The sequence below is a fragment of the Copadichromis virginalis genome, linkage group LG4, assembly GCF_057382275.1.
Source record: "Copadichromis virginalis isolate Kocher_CV1m ecotype Utaka linkage group LG4, C_Virginalis_male_GT1.1, whole genome shotgun sequence".
NCBI lineage: Eukaryota > Metazoa > Chordata > Actinopteri > Cichliformes > Cichlidae > Copadichromis > Copadichromis virginalis.
In genome coordinates this window covers 28,045,127-28,064,330 of record NC_140621.1, presented here as the reverse complement: position 1 = coordinate 28,064,330, position 19,204 = coordinate 28,045,127, and the positions used below count along the sequence as shown (strand labels likewise).

The 19,204-nt window shown below is 41.7% G+C and overlaps 1 protein-coding gene across 1 annotated transcript in view; it reads right to left on the bottom strand.

Moving 5' to 3' along the window:
- Positions 1 to 19,204, bottom strand: part of srcin1a (SRC kinase signaling inhibitor 1a) — a 114,776-nt gene that overhangs the window by 14,339 nt on the left and 81,233 nt on the right. The window contains exons 5-18 of the mRNA XM_085454676.1: positions 17,039 to 17,234; positions 15,562 to 15,857; positions 13,114 to 13,934; positions 12,695 to 12,796; positions 12,147 to 12,274; positions 10,544 to 10,564; positions 9,723 to 9,883; positions 7,391 to 7,566; positions 6,330 to 6,460; positions 5,875 to 6,022; positions 4,646 to 4,937; positions 4,244 to 4,505; positions 1,421 to 1,560; positions 1,105 to 1,257 (exon numbers count right to left, since the gene is read on the bottom strand). Of these exons, the coding sequence (XP_085310802.1) occupies positions 1,105 to 1,257; positions 1,421 to 1,560; positions 4,244 to 4,505; positions 4,646 to 4,937; positions 5,875 to 6,022; positions 6,330 to 6,460; positions 7,391 to 7,566; positions 9,723 to 9,883; positions 10,544 to 10,564; positions 12,147 to 12,274; positions 12,695 to 12,796; positions 13,114 to 13,934; positions 15,562 to 15,857; positions 17,039 to 17,234 (3,027 nt within the window). The remainder of the gene's footprint in view (positions 1 to 1,104; positions 1,258 to 1,420; positions 1,561 to 4,243; positions 4,506 to 4,645; positions 4,938 to 5,874; positions 6,023 to 6,329; positions 6,461 to 7,390; positions 7,567 to 9,722; positions 9,884 to 10,543; positions 10,565 to 12,146; positions 12,275 to 12,694; positions 12,797 to 13,113; positions 13,935 to 15,561; positions 15,858 to 17,038; positions 17,235 to 19,204) is intronic.

Here is a 19,204-nt window from a genome sequence, read left to right as displayed (position 1 = left end):
TGTAATACTGATTTTTAACGCACCAATACTACTTATTGTGCTCTATTCAGTTTGAGCACTTAAAGCATTTTCTTACATGCCTCATTCCACACATATACATGTGCTTTTATCTAAGCCTAAACACTTTTTACCTAATGTTCACACACTCTTACTTTGATACTGCATTTATTTCAACAGTAAGGCTCATAGAGTCCGTGTGCTGAACTTGCCTGCTTGCAGTTCAGATATTGTACAAATACCACAAAGAAGACCCATGGCATCAATATTCAAGCAACCAGTCTACTCAGTTCCCACATATATAAGCTTACATAGTTGCAAACATTGCCCTGTCCCAACTTCTGAGACATGTTGCTGCCATCAAATTCCAAATTCCTTTTTATTTTTACCTTAAAGTTTTAGTTTTTATTTGCATTTTATAGTGTCCCAAGTTTTTGGAACTGGTGTTGTAGTTAATAATTCTTGTGTGTGGTAGCAGGTGTAGAAGTAAAGAGATGGAAACTTAATAGGTAGATAACTCAGGGTAAGCCAAAGGGTTACCTCACAGCCTGAGGCCTCAGGGGGCCACAGGTCCAGTCTGGATGGGTGTAAACTTTTTATACTGCATGGGCTAACTAGCAGGGAAAGGGGAGCTGGCATAGAGAGCCTGTGTGGGGCTCTCTCAAATAGCTGAGGAGGAAAAAAGAAAGTCACAAACTGTCATTATCTGCAAAATAAAAACACAGCAGCAGCTGAATGATCGAACTCAATTACTGTTGAGTCTTTACTCTATTCAGTTTCAGCAGGTCATCTCTAACACAGTCCAAGCAGCTATCAGGATCCATCTGTCTGGCTGTGATCTGTGAGCCCTGGGTGATGATGTGTGTGAGTGAGCAGTATGTGATCTTTGGGCTCTCACAGTGCCAGGGGCTGGGGACATATGGCACCTGCTGCTTGAACATGTGGTAATGAGGGTGAGCATATCTGAACAGACATTGTCTGCCTGTGTGCACACAAAGACTTGCTCCAAATTGTGGACGTAACATGAATACTAAAAACATTCCTTTTGGTTTTTTTTAAATGAACAACAGACTATTGGGGATATTATTAACCTTGTGTTTTCTTTACCTCCAATTCGGCAGCAATTTTCTCCCCCTCTCCCTCCTCTTTGTCTTCAGAAGCCAGTGTGGGAGGTGTTGATGACGGACGAGGGTTTTCGGACACGGTCCTCCTCAGTTTTATGTGAGGTTTCTGTCCCTCTGTCTCTTCAGATTCAGCCTTCTAGGGCCACAAGAACAAAAAGGGGTAAGAACTTGTCCAAAGCTGGTGTGAGAAGCTTGCAATTTTGTCTTAAATATATCAATAGGGGAATTTTAATATGATGACTTGTAGATTTGAGAATTAAAACACTGGAATTGTTAAATGCACTATTTTTTTCAGTTACCTTTATGCTTTTTCCAGGAATTAGTGGCTCCCCACTGCGAGTGGTCACACCGGGAGATGAGGGGAAACTGCGTCTAGGCGGTGGAGGTGGAGGGGACTTGGAGGGTTTCTCTGTGCGATACCGAGGTACTGTCAGCTCATCTGAAAACACAGTAACATGTCATTAGAAAGAATTATTACATTATTAACACAACACATTTAAAAACAATATCATGCCAATAAATCCAATTCAGCTTATGTATGGAGGAGTAAAGGTGAGGCTTTTAAAAATATGATCACTGTATCAACTGTAAAGCTTGGTGGTGGTAGCATCATGCTCTGGAGCTGTTTTGCTTCCAGTGGTACCAGCACATTGCACAAATCCACAGCTAGAGACAACTGGGTGTTCCAACAGGACGATGACCTCAAACGTGCATCAAAACTGGTTTTGTAGTGGATAAAACATTAAGCTTCTGGAATGGCTTTCCCAAATCTCTAAACTCAAAGAAATGGAAATTGAAAATTTTAAGCCAGGTCTGTGGCAAGAAAACAAACAAACATTTGAAATAAACTCTATCAGTTCTACCAAGAGGTGTTCAGCTCCTGTGTTCACTGAGATATTCAACATCTCTCTATCTCAGTCGGTGATCCCCACATGCTTCAAAGAGTCCATCATTGTTCCTGTCCCGAAGAAACCCCACCCTGCTTCTCTCAATGACTATCGCCCTGTAGCCCTCACCTCAGTAGTGATGAAGTGCTTTGAACGCCTGGTCAGAGACTTCATCATTTCTTCACTACCAGACACACTGGACCCACTACAGTTCGCTTACCGTCCAAATCGTTCCACAGACGATGCCATCTCTCATCTCCTCCACACATCACTTACTCACTTGGACACTAGAAGGGGGAATTATGTTAAAATGCTCTTCATAGACTACAGCTCTGCATTTAACACCATAATTCCCTCCACACTCACCACCAAGCTGGAGCATCTGGGACTCAGCTCATCTATGTGTCAGTGGATCTCCAACTTCCTAACTGGCAGACCACAGGCAGTAAGGATGGGCGGACATGTCTCAGCCTCCACCACTCTCAGCACTGGAGCCCCCCAGGGGTGTGTTCTGAGCCCCCTGCTGTACTCTTTGTACACATATGACTGTGTGGCCACTACCAGCTCCACCACCATCATCAAGTTTGCTGACGACACCGTCGTGGTGGGCCTGATCTCTGATAACAACGAGACGGCCTACCTGAAGGAGATTAGGAATCTGGAGAACTGGTGCCAGAGGAACAACCTCCTTCTAAACGTCAGTAAGACAAAGGAGCTGATAGTGGACTTCAGCACTAAGCAGGAGAGGAACTACCAGACCCCCGTCATCAACGAGTGCCCAGTGGAGAGAGTGGACAGCTTCAAATACCTCGGAGTTCACATCACGCAGGACCTGTCATGGTCCTGTCACATCAACACCGTGGTGAAAAAGGCCCGTCAGCGTCTCTACCACCTCAGACGCTTGAGAGACTTCCAACTGCCCTCCAAGGTGCTCAGGAACTTTTACTCGTGCACCATAGAGAGCATCCTGGCGGGAAACATCTTAACCTGGTTCGGGAACAGCACCATGCAGGACAGACGAGCTCTACAGAGGGTTGTGCGGTCAGCTGAGCGCACCATCCGCTCCGAGCTCCCTGACCTGCACTCAATCTACAGCAGGCGGTGCTGGACCAAGGCCAGGAAGATCGTGAAGGACCTCAGCCATCCCAACATCAGACTGTTCTCTCTGTTGAGGTCAGGAAAGCGATTCCGCTCCCTGAAGACCAACACAGAGAGACTGAGGAGGAGCTTCTTCCCGCAGGCGATACGGTCTCTCAATCACACCACCACACAGTACTGACCCACACATACAGTTCTTACACACACACTGGACTTTCTGGACTTTGTTTTTGCACAACACTGGTCACTATATTCTTCATTTCCGGTTAATACTTGTACAGCTGCTGTTATTGTGTATATATTTATTTATATTTAGATTTCTTCATACATTCTTATATAGTTCTATATTGTGTATTGTGTATTTTGTTGTACAGTTATTTTATTTTCAACTTTAATTTATATATTTTATCTTATTCTTCCCAGTTAAATTTACCCTTCATTCTAATTTGTGTTGTACAGTTATTTCATTTTTAACCTTAATTTATATTTTATTCCTTCCTAGTTAAATTTACCCTTTTTAATTTTTCATATTTATTTCCTATCTTATTCATAGCCTTTCCTTTTTTTTTTCCTTTAGGTCACGAGCAGTTGTCCAAGCATTTCACTACATATCGTACTGTGTATGACTGTGTACGTGACAAATAAAATTTGAATTTGAAATTTGAAATTTGAAGAGGGATGGCCAAATATCCAGCCAGAATTACACCATATGGTATGCTTTACATACTTGTTGATGGCTACAACAAGCATAAAGTTGAACTGCAACTTTTAACCTTTAAAAGGAAAATTAACAAGTATTAGTGGAGTGTTTGTATATAACTGAGTATGTATATTTAATTCTGACCCTGTGTGAGGGTCAAAATACATTCAAATTAAATTCTTTAAGTCATTAAAGATGTATACTCTTCAATCAATCAACCCTGGAAAAAGAACAGTTTAAAGAAACAATTAAAAGCCCCAAATTACTATAATGTAAGCACAACCGTATGTTTTTAACATGCAGTTTAATAAACCGATTACATAACAGGGATTGTTTATTGAAGAATTAAAAATTAGATTCATTTAAAAAAAAAAAAATGGATGCCATGAAACAAAACTCTGATCTATCATACTAATGCAGCCTGAGCCTCATCTCACCAGAGCCACGCCTGGACCCTCCCTCTTTCCCAGAAAGCTTGTGCTGGGGCTTGTTGGCACGGTGGTCTGGGGTCGCTGCCCCACTCTGGGGGGTCTGTGTTGATGGTGTGTTGGAGGAGGGCTTAATCTGCTTGGCAGCAAAATCCAAATCTGGAATAGCCTTCATTAGTTCAGCCTGGGTCTCTTCCAACAAACGGTTGATGTCCTGAGCACTGTACTGGGTTAGACTGGCCCGCTTCTCCTCCCAGTCCCGCTCTGCTGCCTGTGAAGTTGAGAGGTGGATGTGAGCAGTGTATGAACACAAAACTATAGTCATGCCTCACTGGTTTATTGGTTTGCATCACAAAGTATTTACAGCAGATGGTGAAAAACACGTAAATAAACAACAGAAATAATCCCTACCAGTCGGACCTCCATGGACAAAGCTTTGTCAGCAGCAGCACGACGCTCAAGCTCTTCCAGAGCTTTGCCCTTGTGGGGAACAGGAGGATGATTATCCTTGTGAAGGCCGGATGGGTTGCCATGTCCACGGCTGAGGCTGGTGTGAGGGCTCCAATTGGACAAGCTGTTGCCTCCCCCAAGATCATTGATGGTGGGGATTTCAAAGTCTGCAAACTTTCGCAAGTCCTCGTTGTGCTTGGATGATGAACTAGTGAAGTCTTCTTGCTTCTTCCATACTCCCTCATTTGCTTGTCTAGCAAGACAGAAGAAGAATTAATTAATCAACATTTTTAAATGTAACACAAACAACAAACATGTATTATACAGATCTCGAAATGAAAAAGAATTGCAAATGCTAAAAAAAGACCCCAAACACTAAACGCTGAAGGATAAAAACTTCCACTGCTGCTGAATGCATTTGCCAACTTACTGCTACCCAAAAGATGAAAGAAAAGAGCAACATTAGATGAGCTCTTTTATCACTGAGATTAATTAAGCCTGAGAGTGAGGCGCTTTTTGGACACAGGGCTGATTAGGAGATAGACAATGGCATGCTGAAGGAAAAAGTCCTTCAACGTCCTCTAGTCTATACTAACCGCAAAATTAAAACTGTTACTCATGTGACTAAAAAGGACATTCATCAGTGTGACATTCAATAATGCCAATTAAGTACAACAATACTGGAAGCTTGACTACACACTTAAATACTGCTTTTCTTCACACTTGATGGATTTAAATCACTTCTATATCTCTTAATGAACTCAGAACTCTGACTTAAAACAGCAAATGTTTAAGCATGAAAGTTTCTGATCTGGATCAACAACATTATCTAATAAATTTTCTTGGTCAAAGGCCTCTCTCACTGCCTCATTTATGAAAATCCATAATGTTCTGCTGACACACCAGCACATAGGGGTGAAAACATTATGCCTTTGGCAGAGGTGCAAATGGAAAAACTGGGCTGACTGGAATTGATTACAAGTGGATACAGGTCAGTCAGTGTTCGGCATATTTAACAGCTTTCAGATCATACTTAAGAGCTTAAGAATTTACTGGACAAGTGCTTCCTTGTCAGTATTTAAAGGATTATTAAAATCTCAAACTCAGTGTAAAGACAGCTATTAGACTTTAATGTTGTTTTTTTACTGGAATACAAACAACCAAGTAGGTATTGTTGTGCTAGGTCATACTTGCGCATGGTAGCAAGGGTATCAGTTATAGTCTTGCATCGTTTTAACAGGGCATCAAGTCTGTGTGGCTCTTCCTTCAGGAACTTGACAGCTTCCACCTCCACCCGGAGCACCACCCGCATCTTGCTCTGCAGACCTGGAAATTGATCTTTAGGGGAAAGCAACAGATTAATACAGGGAGCCAACTGTGATCACACAAAAAATATCTATTACATTTGTCCAAAATGTTTTGTGGTAGGCAACCATAACCTTTTTCAATTTAGGTAAATGGTCACTGAGTTCATTGAGACAATGAGTAATCTGAGGGTGATTAAGTGCTACAGATTGGCTGTTCATGACTACAAGTTAGTCAGTGCATTGATGAGTAACTAGGGCGTTATAAATGGTCTGCCAGCATAAAGGGCTGTGTTTTCCTTTTTGCGCCAGTGTACAGTGAATCCACCAGAATGACTCACTTTTCAGCTCCGTGAGTGTTTCTCCCAGCTTTCTCAGAAGAGTGGCCTTCTCCTCCAGCTCCTGCACTGTCACCAGCTTGTGGTTGACAGACGACTCCTTCTGGATCTCCTCCACCGACTTCTCCAGGTCGCTGAGATGGAACAGACAGAAGGCTGAACACCAGGGATTCCTCCACCACACTTAGATTCGACTGAATATTTATCTCAAAATCGATATATTCATGTTTCAGCCATGCTTTTGCCAATAAACTGTCTCTCAATCAACTGGGAACTAGATCAACAGTTTGGGCAAGCTGAACTGGACGAGGTACAGATTAGTTTTCGAAAGTTTCATGCAGCAACTGAAGTAAGAAACTTTTAAAATAGCTATATAATATGATGCCTTCAAGAAAACGTAAACTACGCAAATATAAATTCGTTAAGCGCTAATGTTGAGTTGATCTAGTCTGGTCCTCAAGACATATGATGAATAAAAATTCAGTGTATAATTAATCAAAATAATTGGCTGCCACTAGCCAGGAAAAGTACCAGACATCGATTAGCAGGGATCATCTAACAGTTCAACTAATTATTCTAAAATCCAAGTGCAGAAACGAGTGACATTCAATAAGTCTTCTTCGACTCACAGAGCGATCCAGCAAATTTCCACATACAAGACTGAAGCAGGTTATCTGATTATTAAATCTCAAGGTAGCTCTTTGCTCTCATTTTGCAGTCAGTTTAATTAGTTGTTGGACAGTCGTGTAACTCAGATCTTAATAAGCATCTTGCTCTGTGCCGGGCTTAATTATAGCAACAGCTTTATCCTATCAGTGTGTCGTAAAAGAGACATGAATTTTGCTATGTCTGATATAATTATAAAATACAAGTTAAAACGCATCTTAAACTACACAAATGTCAACCAGTATTCACCTACAGCACAGATTGCATTCATAGATTCTTCTATATTTGGAAACCCCCTTTTTTTTAAAATTATCACTGGTTTCTATCATCAAGCGTGTACTGCTCAACAACTGTTATACACTGCACTGCCAAGAAACAAATCGTGTACTGTAACTGACTGGAGTTGCTGAATGATGAGCTCCTCCTCGTTGAGATATTTGAGTCTTTCTTCCTCCACCAGGAGGCGCTGCCTCTGGAGAGGATCCTCCTGTTTCCTCAGGGCATCAGTCACACGCACGTTCAGCTCCGCCTCTGTCCGCTTCAGCAGCGTTCGCACTGAATCCTGGTTCTCTAGCTGCATGAAAAAAAAGCCACACGTTAAAAAACAACATCACAGAAATACACGTACACTCAGCAAATATTTGGAAATTAGCTGTGGGAATGTTAGCCTTCTTGGTCTTTGGAGCATTGCTTGCTGGCGTTATGAAAGCTGCTATTTCATTTATCACAAAATACTATCGCATTAAGGAGGAGAACTGGAGCTGACTAAGGCTTTACAATGAAAACTTCAGTGATTTGCAACAACTGCACACCTTTTTCTACCTTGTCCTTGAGGGGTCAGGTTCTCTGGCATCTTTACTCCATGACCTTCCACATGAGAAGAACACTTAACTCTGTCCTTTAATGTATATTAATTTTCCAGTCAATATTAGTGAGTTTTAGCCTTCATGATGTAATGAACAATATGTTCTTAAAACCACTCTGAGATGCAGCCAATACTTCACTTTCTGCTGTCTGTATTTGCATTAGCATGTGCACACAATATTGTTCTAAACACAGAGGGCTGAAATACCCTGAGGAAAATGAAACAGATGCACCAAGCATGAACTCCACTTGCTTTCAGTGTTATGAAAGGAATATTCTACAGGACTATGCATGTAACACAACTCCCCAAGATGAAATCACCCAGTAAGCAAGAAAAAATTAATAATTGATTATTCTTTTGTTCCAGGAAGTGAAGCAAGACAACAATATCGCTAACATTTATAATTACCCAGTATTCCCTGATATACTGCCAGCAGCAGTGATGTAGATGCATGAGTCCAAAAGCAAGGAGTACAGTAACACATTAAAGAAAAATGTTTAATGCATCAAGAGAAATAGCATGCTCTGCTGCCTCTGTCTTGCTCAGTTGCCTGTCTCTACTTTACCCTCTTGCATAATTCATTCACATGTAAAATTAAAGCTGTTGGCCATCGGCACGGGTGGCAATATAGGCCCAGGTGCAGAGGTCACACTTGGGCACACTGACACGCAAACAGCAAACTGTTCTCTCTTCGGTGCATCACAACCATTGGTGTTTGGCTCGCCATCTCACTGTTTCGCTAGTTGAAAGCAGCCTTGCAACTGCTCTTACGGAACAAATAAAAGCACCACATGCCTATCATCTCTCACTTCCATTACTCAATTTTTCACTCCTTTTCCTGCAAGAAACTTCACTCCTCTGAAAGTGAGAGCATTTATCTCATCTCTTTCTAATTCCTCCTGCAGTAACCATGGCACCACTTCAAGCGGAGATAAATGAAACTCAGACAGAAAGGACTTAATTTCCACATTTTGGTTAACTCTTCTTGTGGCTTTCTGTCTAATTCTGCATCTATCTCGACAGGTCTAAGGAGCGAAACGGAAAAGGATGCTCCAAACAAATGCTACTAGCACATCATTCACGCTGATCAAGATAATGCCAGTTCGCTTCAGTAAAAAATGGGTTTATCTCAACCCAGAAACAGTGTCCTGGTTTCTCTAAATAATCTACTCAGCATGCTGTCAACACTCTTCCTAAGGACTACTTCTTCAGTAGAAACTTGTTAATAACAACTGCTCACAAGACTGTGTAATATGCAGAGTCATCAGTAAAGTGTCTCAGGCGAGGCATGCTGCTGCTGATTTTTTTAGAGCGTACATTTGCAAAGCCTTGAGCAACACATACAAATACAAATAACCATTTGCATGTTATTAGGGTAGAGGTGGGGGTGTTAATAATTGTTCACCTTTTACAATTTGTTTTGATGAGTTATACCACTGTCACAGTGAATTTACATTTCAAAATATCGCATTAATATCAGATGTCTGTTTCTTTTTATCCTTATTACATATTTATATGCATTTGTTTTTCTGCTGTGCAATAACAACAATATAACTAACAAAAAAGATGAAAGAAAACATTATTTTCCTCCATAGGGAGGAGGACTAGATGTGTCCAGATAAATTTTATGTAGTTCTTACATAGTGGGATTCATTACACAACCACAGAGAGCTCGGTTCACAAACACAGAGTGCCATTGGCAGCTACGATAATCATTTAGATGAGACAGGAAACATTAAATATAAACTCGAATATCAAAGGTATATTTAGGAAAACAAACGGTGTTCGTAGAGCTAGACAATAACCAGTTTTCTAATCTGAAAGGACAAACCAATTAAAAACATTTAATCGTGGATATTAAATACCTGGATCTTGCGTAGCTGGTTGAGCTGTTTGCGCAGGTCGCTGGCGTTTTGCTGCAGACCGTGAAGATGGAGCTGCATCTGCAAGCGACCAACGCTGTTCACCTGGATTGAGTTAGAAGGTGGCGGCGGCATCAGAGCTAGAGGTGCCGACGGTGTATTTGCTGCCAATCACAGAGCAGGAAACGGGGGTCACCGGGAGGTCGTTGGGAAACAAAGCGGTTAGTTTGTTGGGTTATGCTCCGGTGAGAGTTGCAGCCAGCCAGCATCACACAGTAAAACAATAACACAAATACACACTTGCCATAAAGGCCAAAAAAATTACATATACAGAAACTCTGGGCGCACACACACAGAGGATATAGTGTGTGAATACAAAAAAGTCCCATATTCACAAAACTCTAATTGCCCAGTGGGAGAAATATGAGCTCATGCTATTAGTAACCCATAGAGAAGTGCAATTAGTCTATTCAGCAGTGACACACAGGGATAACCATGCTCTTATCTGAACATAGGCCTTTGTGAGTATGGTCATTGACCCACCAGATATTCTACCACATATTCACACACCCTCACAAAAGAGTTTTCCACTGTGTGCCAGAACAAACCTCTGAAATTCGCAAAGGAATAACCAAGCAGAAATTTAAAAAGTAGAGACAGACAGAACGAGGGGAGTCTGCGTTCTGGGAAACCAACCAGGAGATAAATAGGAGAATATACACTGCCAGCTACCCAGCAACACCACACACCCATACAGAGGTCAGGGAGCAATGAGAAATGTCTGGAAGGAGTAAAAGGGTGATAGAGTAGGAGATGGAAACTACCTTTCTTCTTCTGTCGTCCGGCTGGAATATAGAAAGAGTGAGCCAGTTACCAAGAAATTAATGAGTAGCAGAGAGACAAAGAGGGAGAGGAAAGTTTAGATTTACAGAATGGTGATCCCGGAGAACATTTTATTGACTATAGCAGAGACAATGGCTGTGATGATGGCATAAGTCTTATGGCAGTGATCCAATGCATGAGGAAGCTTCAAAGACAACAGGGTTATAAAATTATGGAGAGACAGGAATGACTGTACAGTATCAAAGGGATGCATCCAGTGTACCTATCGGGGTACAAAAGCTGAAAAGCTCCTGTCAGTATTTAACAAATTCTATGATTAAATATTTATTTCTTATATAGAATATCTGATATTTTGAAAAATACCTTTGAACACAAAATTGAATTTACATGCCGCCAGCAGAGACAGTCACAAGTGAAGGAATAAACCTTCCAAAGACTTCAAAGCTGTCTTATTTCCTCTTTCTGGAGGTTATGTTTACAATTTGGCATCTCAGTTTATTTAACACATTTCACGAGCTGTCACCAGGTATATTTTTCAATCTCTGACAGATCCGTCTAGCATTTCGCCTCTGCTTTCCTGTATTTGTACTTAGCAATGCAAAAAAAACTTTGCGGTACAATCGCAAAAGAACCAAAGAGTAATTTTCTCATCTGACCGAGCTTTAACAATTCTATTAACCCGATTTGATGCTTGATTTGATGCTTAATTTTGATTATCAAATGATATATTAGACATTTTAAATTAAACTCTTCCACTTAAGAAGCGACAGAAAAGCAAAGACAGTCAAAGAGAAAAAGAAAAAAGAACTATGAAGGAGGTGGAAATGTAATGTCTCAGAGAGTGTCCAAAGAGACTTTAACACTGAACTCACTTGGTTCAATTAAAATGAACACTGGCAAGTTTTCCTGCGTAATGCAGTTAGTTTTGGATAGCTAGAAGAAAAACTGTCCATGAGAATTATTATGACTTCATAAGCTAAATCTGCTGTTAGATTTGCAATGCTTATAATAAAAAATGCACAGCCAGTGTAGGATCGCTATTTACGATACATGGAAGTATTACCATATAACCTATCATACCACTGATTTATTAAAGATATTTCATCTGACTCAGTGTATTATGCACTATATTTGGCCCATTAACATGTCAATATACATTCCCACTAGAGCAAAAATGAAATAAAATTCTTTGAATTCTGCTTGGGACAGGACACTATTACTGTTTATGTAGATAAACATGTTTAAGTTCCAGGGTCAGACTGTATAACTACATATTCACATGCAGTTTGATAGCTAACACATTGTTTGAACAATGCTGGAGTAGAACTAAAAGTTCCAAACAAACAATTACCAATGCTACATTTCTTAACTTAACCTCTTATCCGCCCTCTTGTAAGAAAGTTACCAAGTTGGCATATATTAGTCTTAAACCAGGAAGTCACCGCCATTGCTAGTTTGTGTACATTCGGGTGCGTGCACAGGGAGCAGGGAAATCGAGCCATAAAAGTATTCTAAACAGCACAGGAAAGGAAGTGCTTTAGTAACGGTTGGGTTCACAGGTGACAATTACGCTGCTTTACTCACTTCCAGTGGCGGAGCCATCACTGTTGGTTTCGGTCTTCTCGCTGGAAGAGAAAGGTAATGGCCGTGAAAACTCCGTCCCTTGGTCTGGAGGGCAGCCCGCCATCATGCAGAGACGCAGCAGGCCACATCTGAGGATCAACGGCCACAGGGCAAGGCAATTACAGTGCTAACACTAGAAGCACCAGTGCTGGATACTATCAGACTGATTACATTAACAAGTTGTCACCTTTTTAATGAAGTCTACTGCATATGTGAGAGTAAAGTGCCCTGATAACAATGGTCTGTGTAAGGAATCAAAATCTACTGAAAGACTCTAGGAGATGTCTGTATTTATCAGTGCACTGATCAGCATTGTGCCCTGTGGCTAATGTTTAGTGCTCTGAATTTGTGCTGTGCTCACACAAGGTAATGCACCACTTCACAGCTATGGAGCTTCTAATGGCTCTCATAATAGATAATAATCCTGTCGATCATCCTGTTTTTGTGTCCAAACTAATGCTGTATCTGTGACTTTCAGAGGGTTAATGGGCTGTAATGGAGAGTCTTACGTGCTGTCACTGTCTGGTGCTCTGGTCAGCACACTCTGGACGAGGCCAGTCAGACTGGCTATCTGCTTCTCCATGGCCTCCATACGCTCCAGGCGATGATCCCTGCGAAAATAACAAACAGCACATCTGTGAAACAAAACCCTGAACTCAACACAAACGAAGAGCTGAAAAAACACTTGGAATTCTTTGCAAACAGAAAAATATTTGTTCTTAGGGGTATGAAATATGCAAATTTGAATAGAAGATTGTTAAACATGAATTAATAATATCTGTAAAATTTTATCAGGCAGAGAAAATATGTAACTTTGAGGGTTTTGTTTTTGTTTGTTTGCTTTTTTCCCCTGATGCACACTGCATCAGAAGATACAATAAAATACATGAATAAAAACAGGAAAACATTCACACTGATTCTTACTGACCTGCTACTGTCAGAATCTTGCCCAGATAACGAAGACCCAAAACCAGATGTGGTGCGGCTGCCCTCTCCAGGTCCAGCTGTTATACACAGAGGATCAGAACTGGAGCTGGGCCTGGATTTCGGGCTCTCCACAAACACAGAAGAAGAGGCAGAGTCCTTGCGGAAACTCTGTCTGACAGGTGAGGCTCTGGGTGTGCTGGAATAAGAGTCCCTGTCCCTCAGCTGCATGTCAGGGATTTTCTGTGGGGATGACGGTGGCATGCGAAATCCCATGCCCAGAGTGGCAGAAGAGTATGTGTCTGAGTATAGTGAACCTCCAGGCTTGTAGAGCGAGTCTTCCAGGTCTCCCTGGAGAGCAGCAGCTGAGTAGGTGCTGAGGGAGCGCACAGAGCCACGTCGGTACAGGCCAGCGGAAACAGGGAAGCTAAAGGGGTCTCCGATCGCAGCTAATGACTGGGTGGAAGCGATGCTGAGGCGGCCTTCGTGCATCAAGCTGTAGGGATCGGCATATAGCCCCTCATTTTTCATCAGTGCCATGTTTTTAGCAGAAACCTCTTCATCAGGCTTGACATCGCGGCGCTCCAGGATGGCACTAGGTGAAGGGGAAAGACCGGCGTTGGCACCATGGCCGGCTGAGGGATGGTGTGGGTGTCGGGGCTGATCATGTTGGGGATGGGATCCACCGAAGGATGGAGCACGGCCCCCGCTGTAGGAGAGGCGTGAGCGAGAAGGAGACCCAGAGGATGCTGAGGCGGTGGAGGAAGGAAGGGTATTTAGGCGGCGAGTTGGGGAGGAGTCGCGGGAAGAGTAGACCATTTCCCTCTGAAATGAACAAAGAGGGATGAGAGTTACCATGGAGACCAACAGATGAGTGTGCTGTGATTCCCATGCTTATAATGACTATGGCTATGACTTGGATCTGGCTGACACCAGACAAGGTGTCAGGATCTGCAGATGCCAAAATATGATGATAAATTTGTTAAACAACGAGACAAATTATTGGTCCAATGGAAGAGATCAGAGATGCTGCCTGTGATTTTGTTTATTAGACTAATGATAAAAGGAATAAAATTGATTGTGTCTATTCTAAATGGAAAGAATCTGCGAGGCAAAACAAGACCATGTAGTCTTAAATCTGTATCTTTATCTACAGCAGGATGATAACATGATGCAAAAGCTCATTCAACCTGAAAAGCTCTGAACGTTTCTTCACTGAGCTCTTCTTCCCTGCATTTTGTCTAGTATATTATTGTTAAACATGCCCCAGTGCTATCTTTAACTTCACCTCTGGCTGTGTTCCCCTGCTGCTAATTTACTCCTGTTGTGATTTTTCTAATTTCTGAACCTTTTAACTGTCAAATAGTCTGCTTTTCCTAGTCGCATATCTACTTTTCTAACTTAAGTCATTCCTGTTTTCATTCATTCTCAGCATCATAGCAAACAGTTTATTGCAGAGAATATATTAGACAAAGACAGAGTAATCTGTGATGTTTAGCCTTTGTAACCAGGGATAAATTTATTTATATACACTGAAAAACCATGGCATTAAAACTAAGCCAAACCCTGTATTCCCTGACCAGTTGACAAGTGGTTTCTGATTTTCAGTGGAAGAAACTGGATGTACCAAGAATCGCAAACACTAACTAACCACTGAGAGGTACTGAAACTTTAAAAAGTGCAGTAAAAACTACCTCCAGCCTGCAAGATTGGGGCTTTAGCAATAGATTTCACAGTGACTGTGAACAACCACTGGCAACCACTAAGGAATACTTATTTTTCCTAATCAACTGTTGCCAACTGGTTGCCAGGTGGTCACCAGCTGGTCTTTAGGCCTATGTGGATACTTGTTGATGTTTTTGTGGTGTACACATACTCGTTGGCCACCCCTTCCCCTCTTTTTCCATGTCAACTTCTTGTATAAAATGTTTACGTAAACAAGCACAGTACATGCACTGAAATCATTTTTCATTCTCTGTTTGCATGGTTAACAAGAGTTGTATTCTTAGTATTTTGTGAATAATGCAGATTGTAAGCAGAGTTTTGTATAAAAAAAAAACTAAAAAAAGATCTCCCTCAGGCTCCCTTGATCTTTACTGAAGCAGAAATAGCTTTGAATGTTAAAATATGCTCATTTCACACAGGAACATTGTTCTCTGGTGTCTGCACAGCAACAGATGGCCTACTTGAAGATAAGAAAATACATTTCCAGGAGGAATACCTGTTAAATTACTAACCCGAATATACTGTAATAGCCTGTAATAGTCAAAGTAACCACTAAAATAATAAAAATAATAAAACAAGGCACTATTACCTTACCAAAAAGGCACCCAATTATAGTTTTCATTGACAGTTCAGTTGTCAAACTTGCCAGAGATCAGACAAGAATTTTGTTCTGTGAAATAGCAGAAAACAGGCTGGCCTTTTCACCTCCCAGCTCCATTCTGCTTACCCTCAAGTCCCCGTTGGCCAGGTGTGCGGCAGCGGGATAAGAAGCATAGATGGGTTCTTTGCGGTAAATCTTGATGATGCTGCGATCCTGAATGTCTCTGACATCCTCCAGCTCGTAGAAGACATTACGGGCCTCGTCCTTGATCAGGATGGCTGTGTTGGGTGACTTCAGCATACCTGCTGTCAACTTCTGAGGGAACATGTGCACGATGAGAGCATGCAGCGTATCCAGGCTGGTGAGCTCATGGGTGATGTGCACCCGACGCGTCTCATCTCCATATTGCAGAAACAGCACGCCTAATAGAAAGCGATGAAGGAGAAGGTGGCTGAGTCAGAAGATGCTGGCTTTAGTGGATGGAGAGAACTAGCAGAGACATTTTGTTGGCTGCAGCTGAAATGATACAAATGTTCTGACTCTTGAGATACGAAATCTAGATAACTTTTCTCATCAGATGTCAACATGATTAATGGCTAAATGAGTACCAAACCCACTCTTATTTTCTTAATGTTAGATTAGGATTGTGAGAGCTAGTTGAGAATTCACAGATAATGCACAAAGATGCATGCACAGGCTGAATTTTTTGCAAGGTTTTCTTTTTGAGTATTAGTTGCCCCACCTATGAATAATTAAACTCCAAAACATCCCAACTTCATAAAAAGCTTTCAGCAGATTCTGCAACGATCATATAAATAAAGATGTGTTTGACGCCTGACTAACCTGAAAATTCATCTTCATACACCATGGGACAAACAAAAAGTCATACACCATGGGACAAACAAAAAAGAACAAACAAAGCAAAGAAAGACCAAGAGTTAAAAGTCAGGCAAAATTAAGTGTCAGTTAATACTGCAGACAAGTTGGGAAGAGAAGAAAACAAAGACAGTAGTTAGTGTAGAGACAGGGGAGACAGGCAAGCCTGGTGTGCCACTTTTGCTTGAACTTCTTATTCAGGAATGGCCTAATCAGGTATAGCTCTTTAATTTTACACCCACTTCTTTTACCTGCGCAAGGTAACTCCACACCTTGCTCTTCATGAATCTGCACCACCTTCACATTAATCCTCTCTACACTCCCAAGGCCCTTTTAATATAAAACTGTCCTCGAATGTTCTGCTTGCACACAAGGATATACTTAATCCAGTACAGTATGAACTCTGTTACAGTTAAATGAAATGTCACTAAAATACCTATCCTAAGAAAAAAATATCTATGTTTTTTTGTTGCATTCTAAAAACTACAAGACATTTTTGAGCTCACAGGGAGCGTACTGCATCGACAATGAAAAACAAAGTCATACTTTATCAGGTTTGAGTGTTCTGTACATTTTTATAGCAGGTCAATTAGACTAAAGACTGTAAATTCGGTGTGAATAAAACACAATTCCTTCAATTCCTTGTAAGCACAGTGGTTCCCTTCACCAGCTACATGAGGTAAAGAGAAAGCTGCCTTGAGTCCAGCTGGTATGCAGTGATTTTAACCTGGAGATCGTAGCTTATTCTGGCTGGCTGAGCGGGACAGCGGCAGACTCTGGCGAAATCGGTTCATCCGGTTAAACCCAATGGGGATGTCGGCTTCTGACATAGTCTCCAAGGATTCAGCGGAGGCAAAAGAGAGCTTGGCAGCCTGGTCGGCAAGACCAGACTGGGTAGACTGGGAGTGGCGTGGACTGCGGCTCTACAGAGAGAAAAGGGACAGATTAATTCACTGTGAAGTGAAACTGAAGTGGAAAGAATGGATTGGACGGGGCTAGTGGTGTAAGAACAACTCGAAAACAGAAAGCAGGCACACAGTGAGACACCACACAATGAAACACCTAACAAGATTATTGAAGCCCTGACAATGGTTAAGCTAGCAGCCATTTACAAAGAATTACTGGCATCACAGTCTCTGACATTAGTTGAATGGTGCAGCAACAAAACATTATATAGCTGTACTCAGTTGGCACAGAATGCCAGGACATCAGCCTTTATGAATCACTTGTAAGGAGACGTATTAAGCAGAAACTCAGAAAAAGTTAGTGAGACTTTGCACACCTCCCACACGCTCTCATACAAACTTGTCCGTTTGCAGCTACGAACTTTAAATGAATGCTTGTAGGATGGGAGGAGAAGCTCATGCAAATCCCAGGCTGTCACTGTGGGTTTATCCTGCTGGCCTATGCCCAGGCGTCTCTCACTGAAAGACTGTTAGCGCAGCTGGGGCTGAGCTCACTGAACTGTCTCTCTGATCCCCCACCACTGCAGAGTCTCCTCCAGCTCAGAGGCTGCTGTAATGAGCTCCCAGAATGCTGTCTGCTCATTGTTTGGACGGCAAAAGCAAATGCATCTTTGGCCACAGCACAGGAGCCATTCCTGTCTCATCCTCCTTGAACCACGAGCACAACAGTCGTTCTGCTCGCTTAGAACAGTCCTTTCTAAGAATTTCCCTGTCTTCCTTTCGCTGCCTAAGTCAAGCAGCAGCATGGATCTACTGCTCCTTCCATTAATGTGGTATTTAATTAATGGGATACTGACAGAAGCAATATGGAGGGCCATATCTGCGCTCATTAAGTCTCAGCAGTGGATTGTTTGAATTCATTCATAAACACACAGCACTGCACAGAATACACAACCACTGTACATCCATTTATGGTTTTGTTAATTGGGTAATAAGCCAGGAAAGCATGCTGAACAAGAAATGAAAGATGCAAACAGAGAATACTTTCAATATGGATTTTTTTTTTCAAAATAATCAATTAACTACTTAATCAGTAAAATGAAAAAATAGCAGGGAAGAAATCCATCTCAATATCCCAGACAGAGAATTTCAAAAGGGTGGGTTTTGTTATTACCAAAAGGCAGCATGTGACAATATACTGTCACAGTGGGCAAAATGAATGTAGCACAAGATTAATTTTTTTTAGCCTTGCAGGTGGCACAGTTCAATGGATGGCAATGTCACCCTGTCAGATAGTCGATCGACCACCTCGGTGCATACTCAGCTTTTAGATCGATTGCTACAGAATTTTGCACCGACGATCATAGTTCAATTTGTCCAACACTTCCAAGTGAACACCAGCCTAGCTTTAGCTTTAGTAGATATCCTTAATATGTAGATGCAAATGATAATAAACGTTGCAGTACTCATGCAACTCAATGAGATAAATCTTTTTTACTTATTAAACTTCTGGGAATCGAGTAATTATTCCAGTAGGAAATGGAATAACCAAACAGCAATATATGGGACCTTATATCATGTTAGGTACTGCAGTCATTGGTAATTTGGTCTTTTAATTAGCTGCTGCATGCATTCACGTGTATGTTTACAAGACGAGTTACAAACCTGCAGCAAGACTAAAAATCCCAACGACCATTTTTTATAATGTAACCTTACATTCCTTTTGCCGCCATCATACATAATTCAATCATGCAATCATACACAGTGAACCAAACCAGTGATGGTAGCGGCAGACCGTGTCTGAGCGCACTGAGAAACTGCGATGCTGACAGATAACCCACACCATGTTTTCTAATAGGGTCATTTATCTAAGCTGTGACCACACCGAGGAACACAGCCAACAGCATCACAGAGGAGGAGGAGGAGCCCACACTGTAGCTTGCCTCATTCTGGCCAGACCATCCTACATAGGGACATTAAGGGGTGAG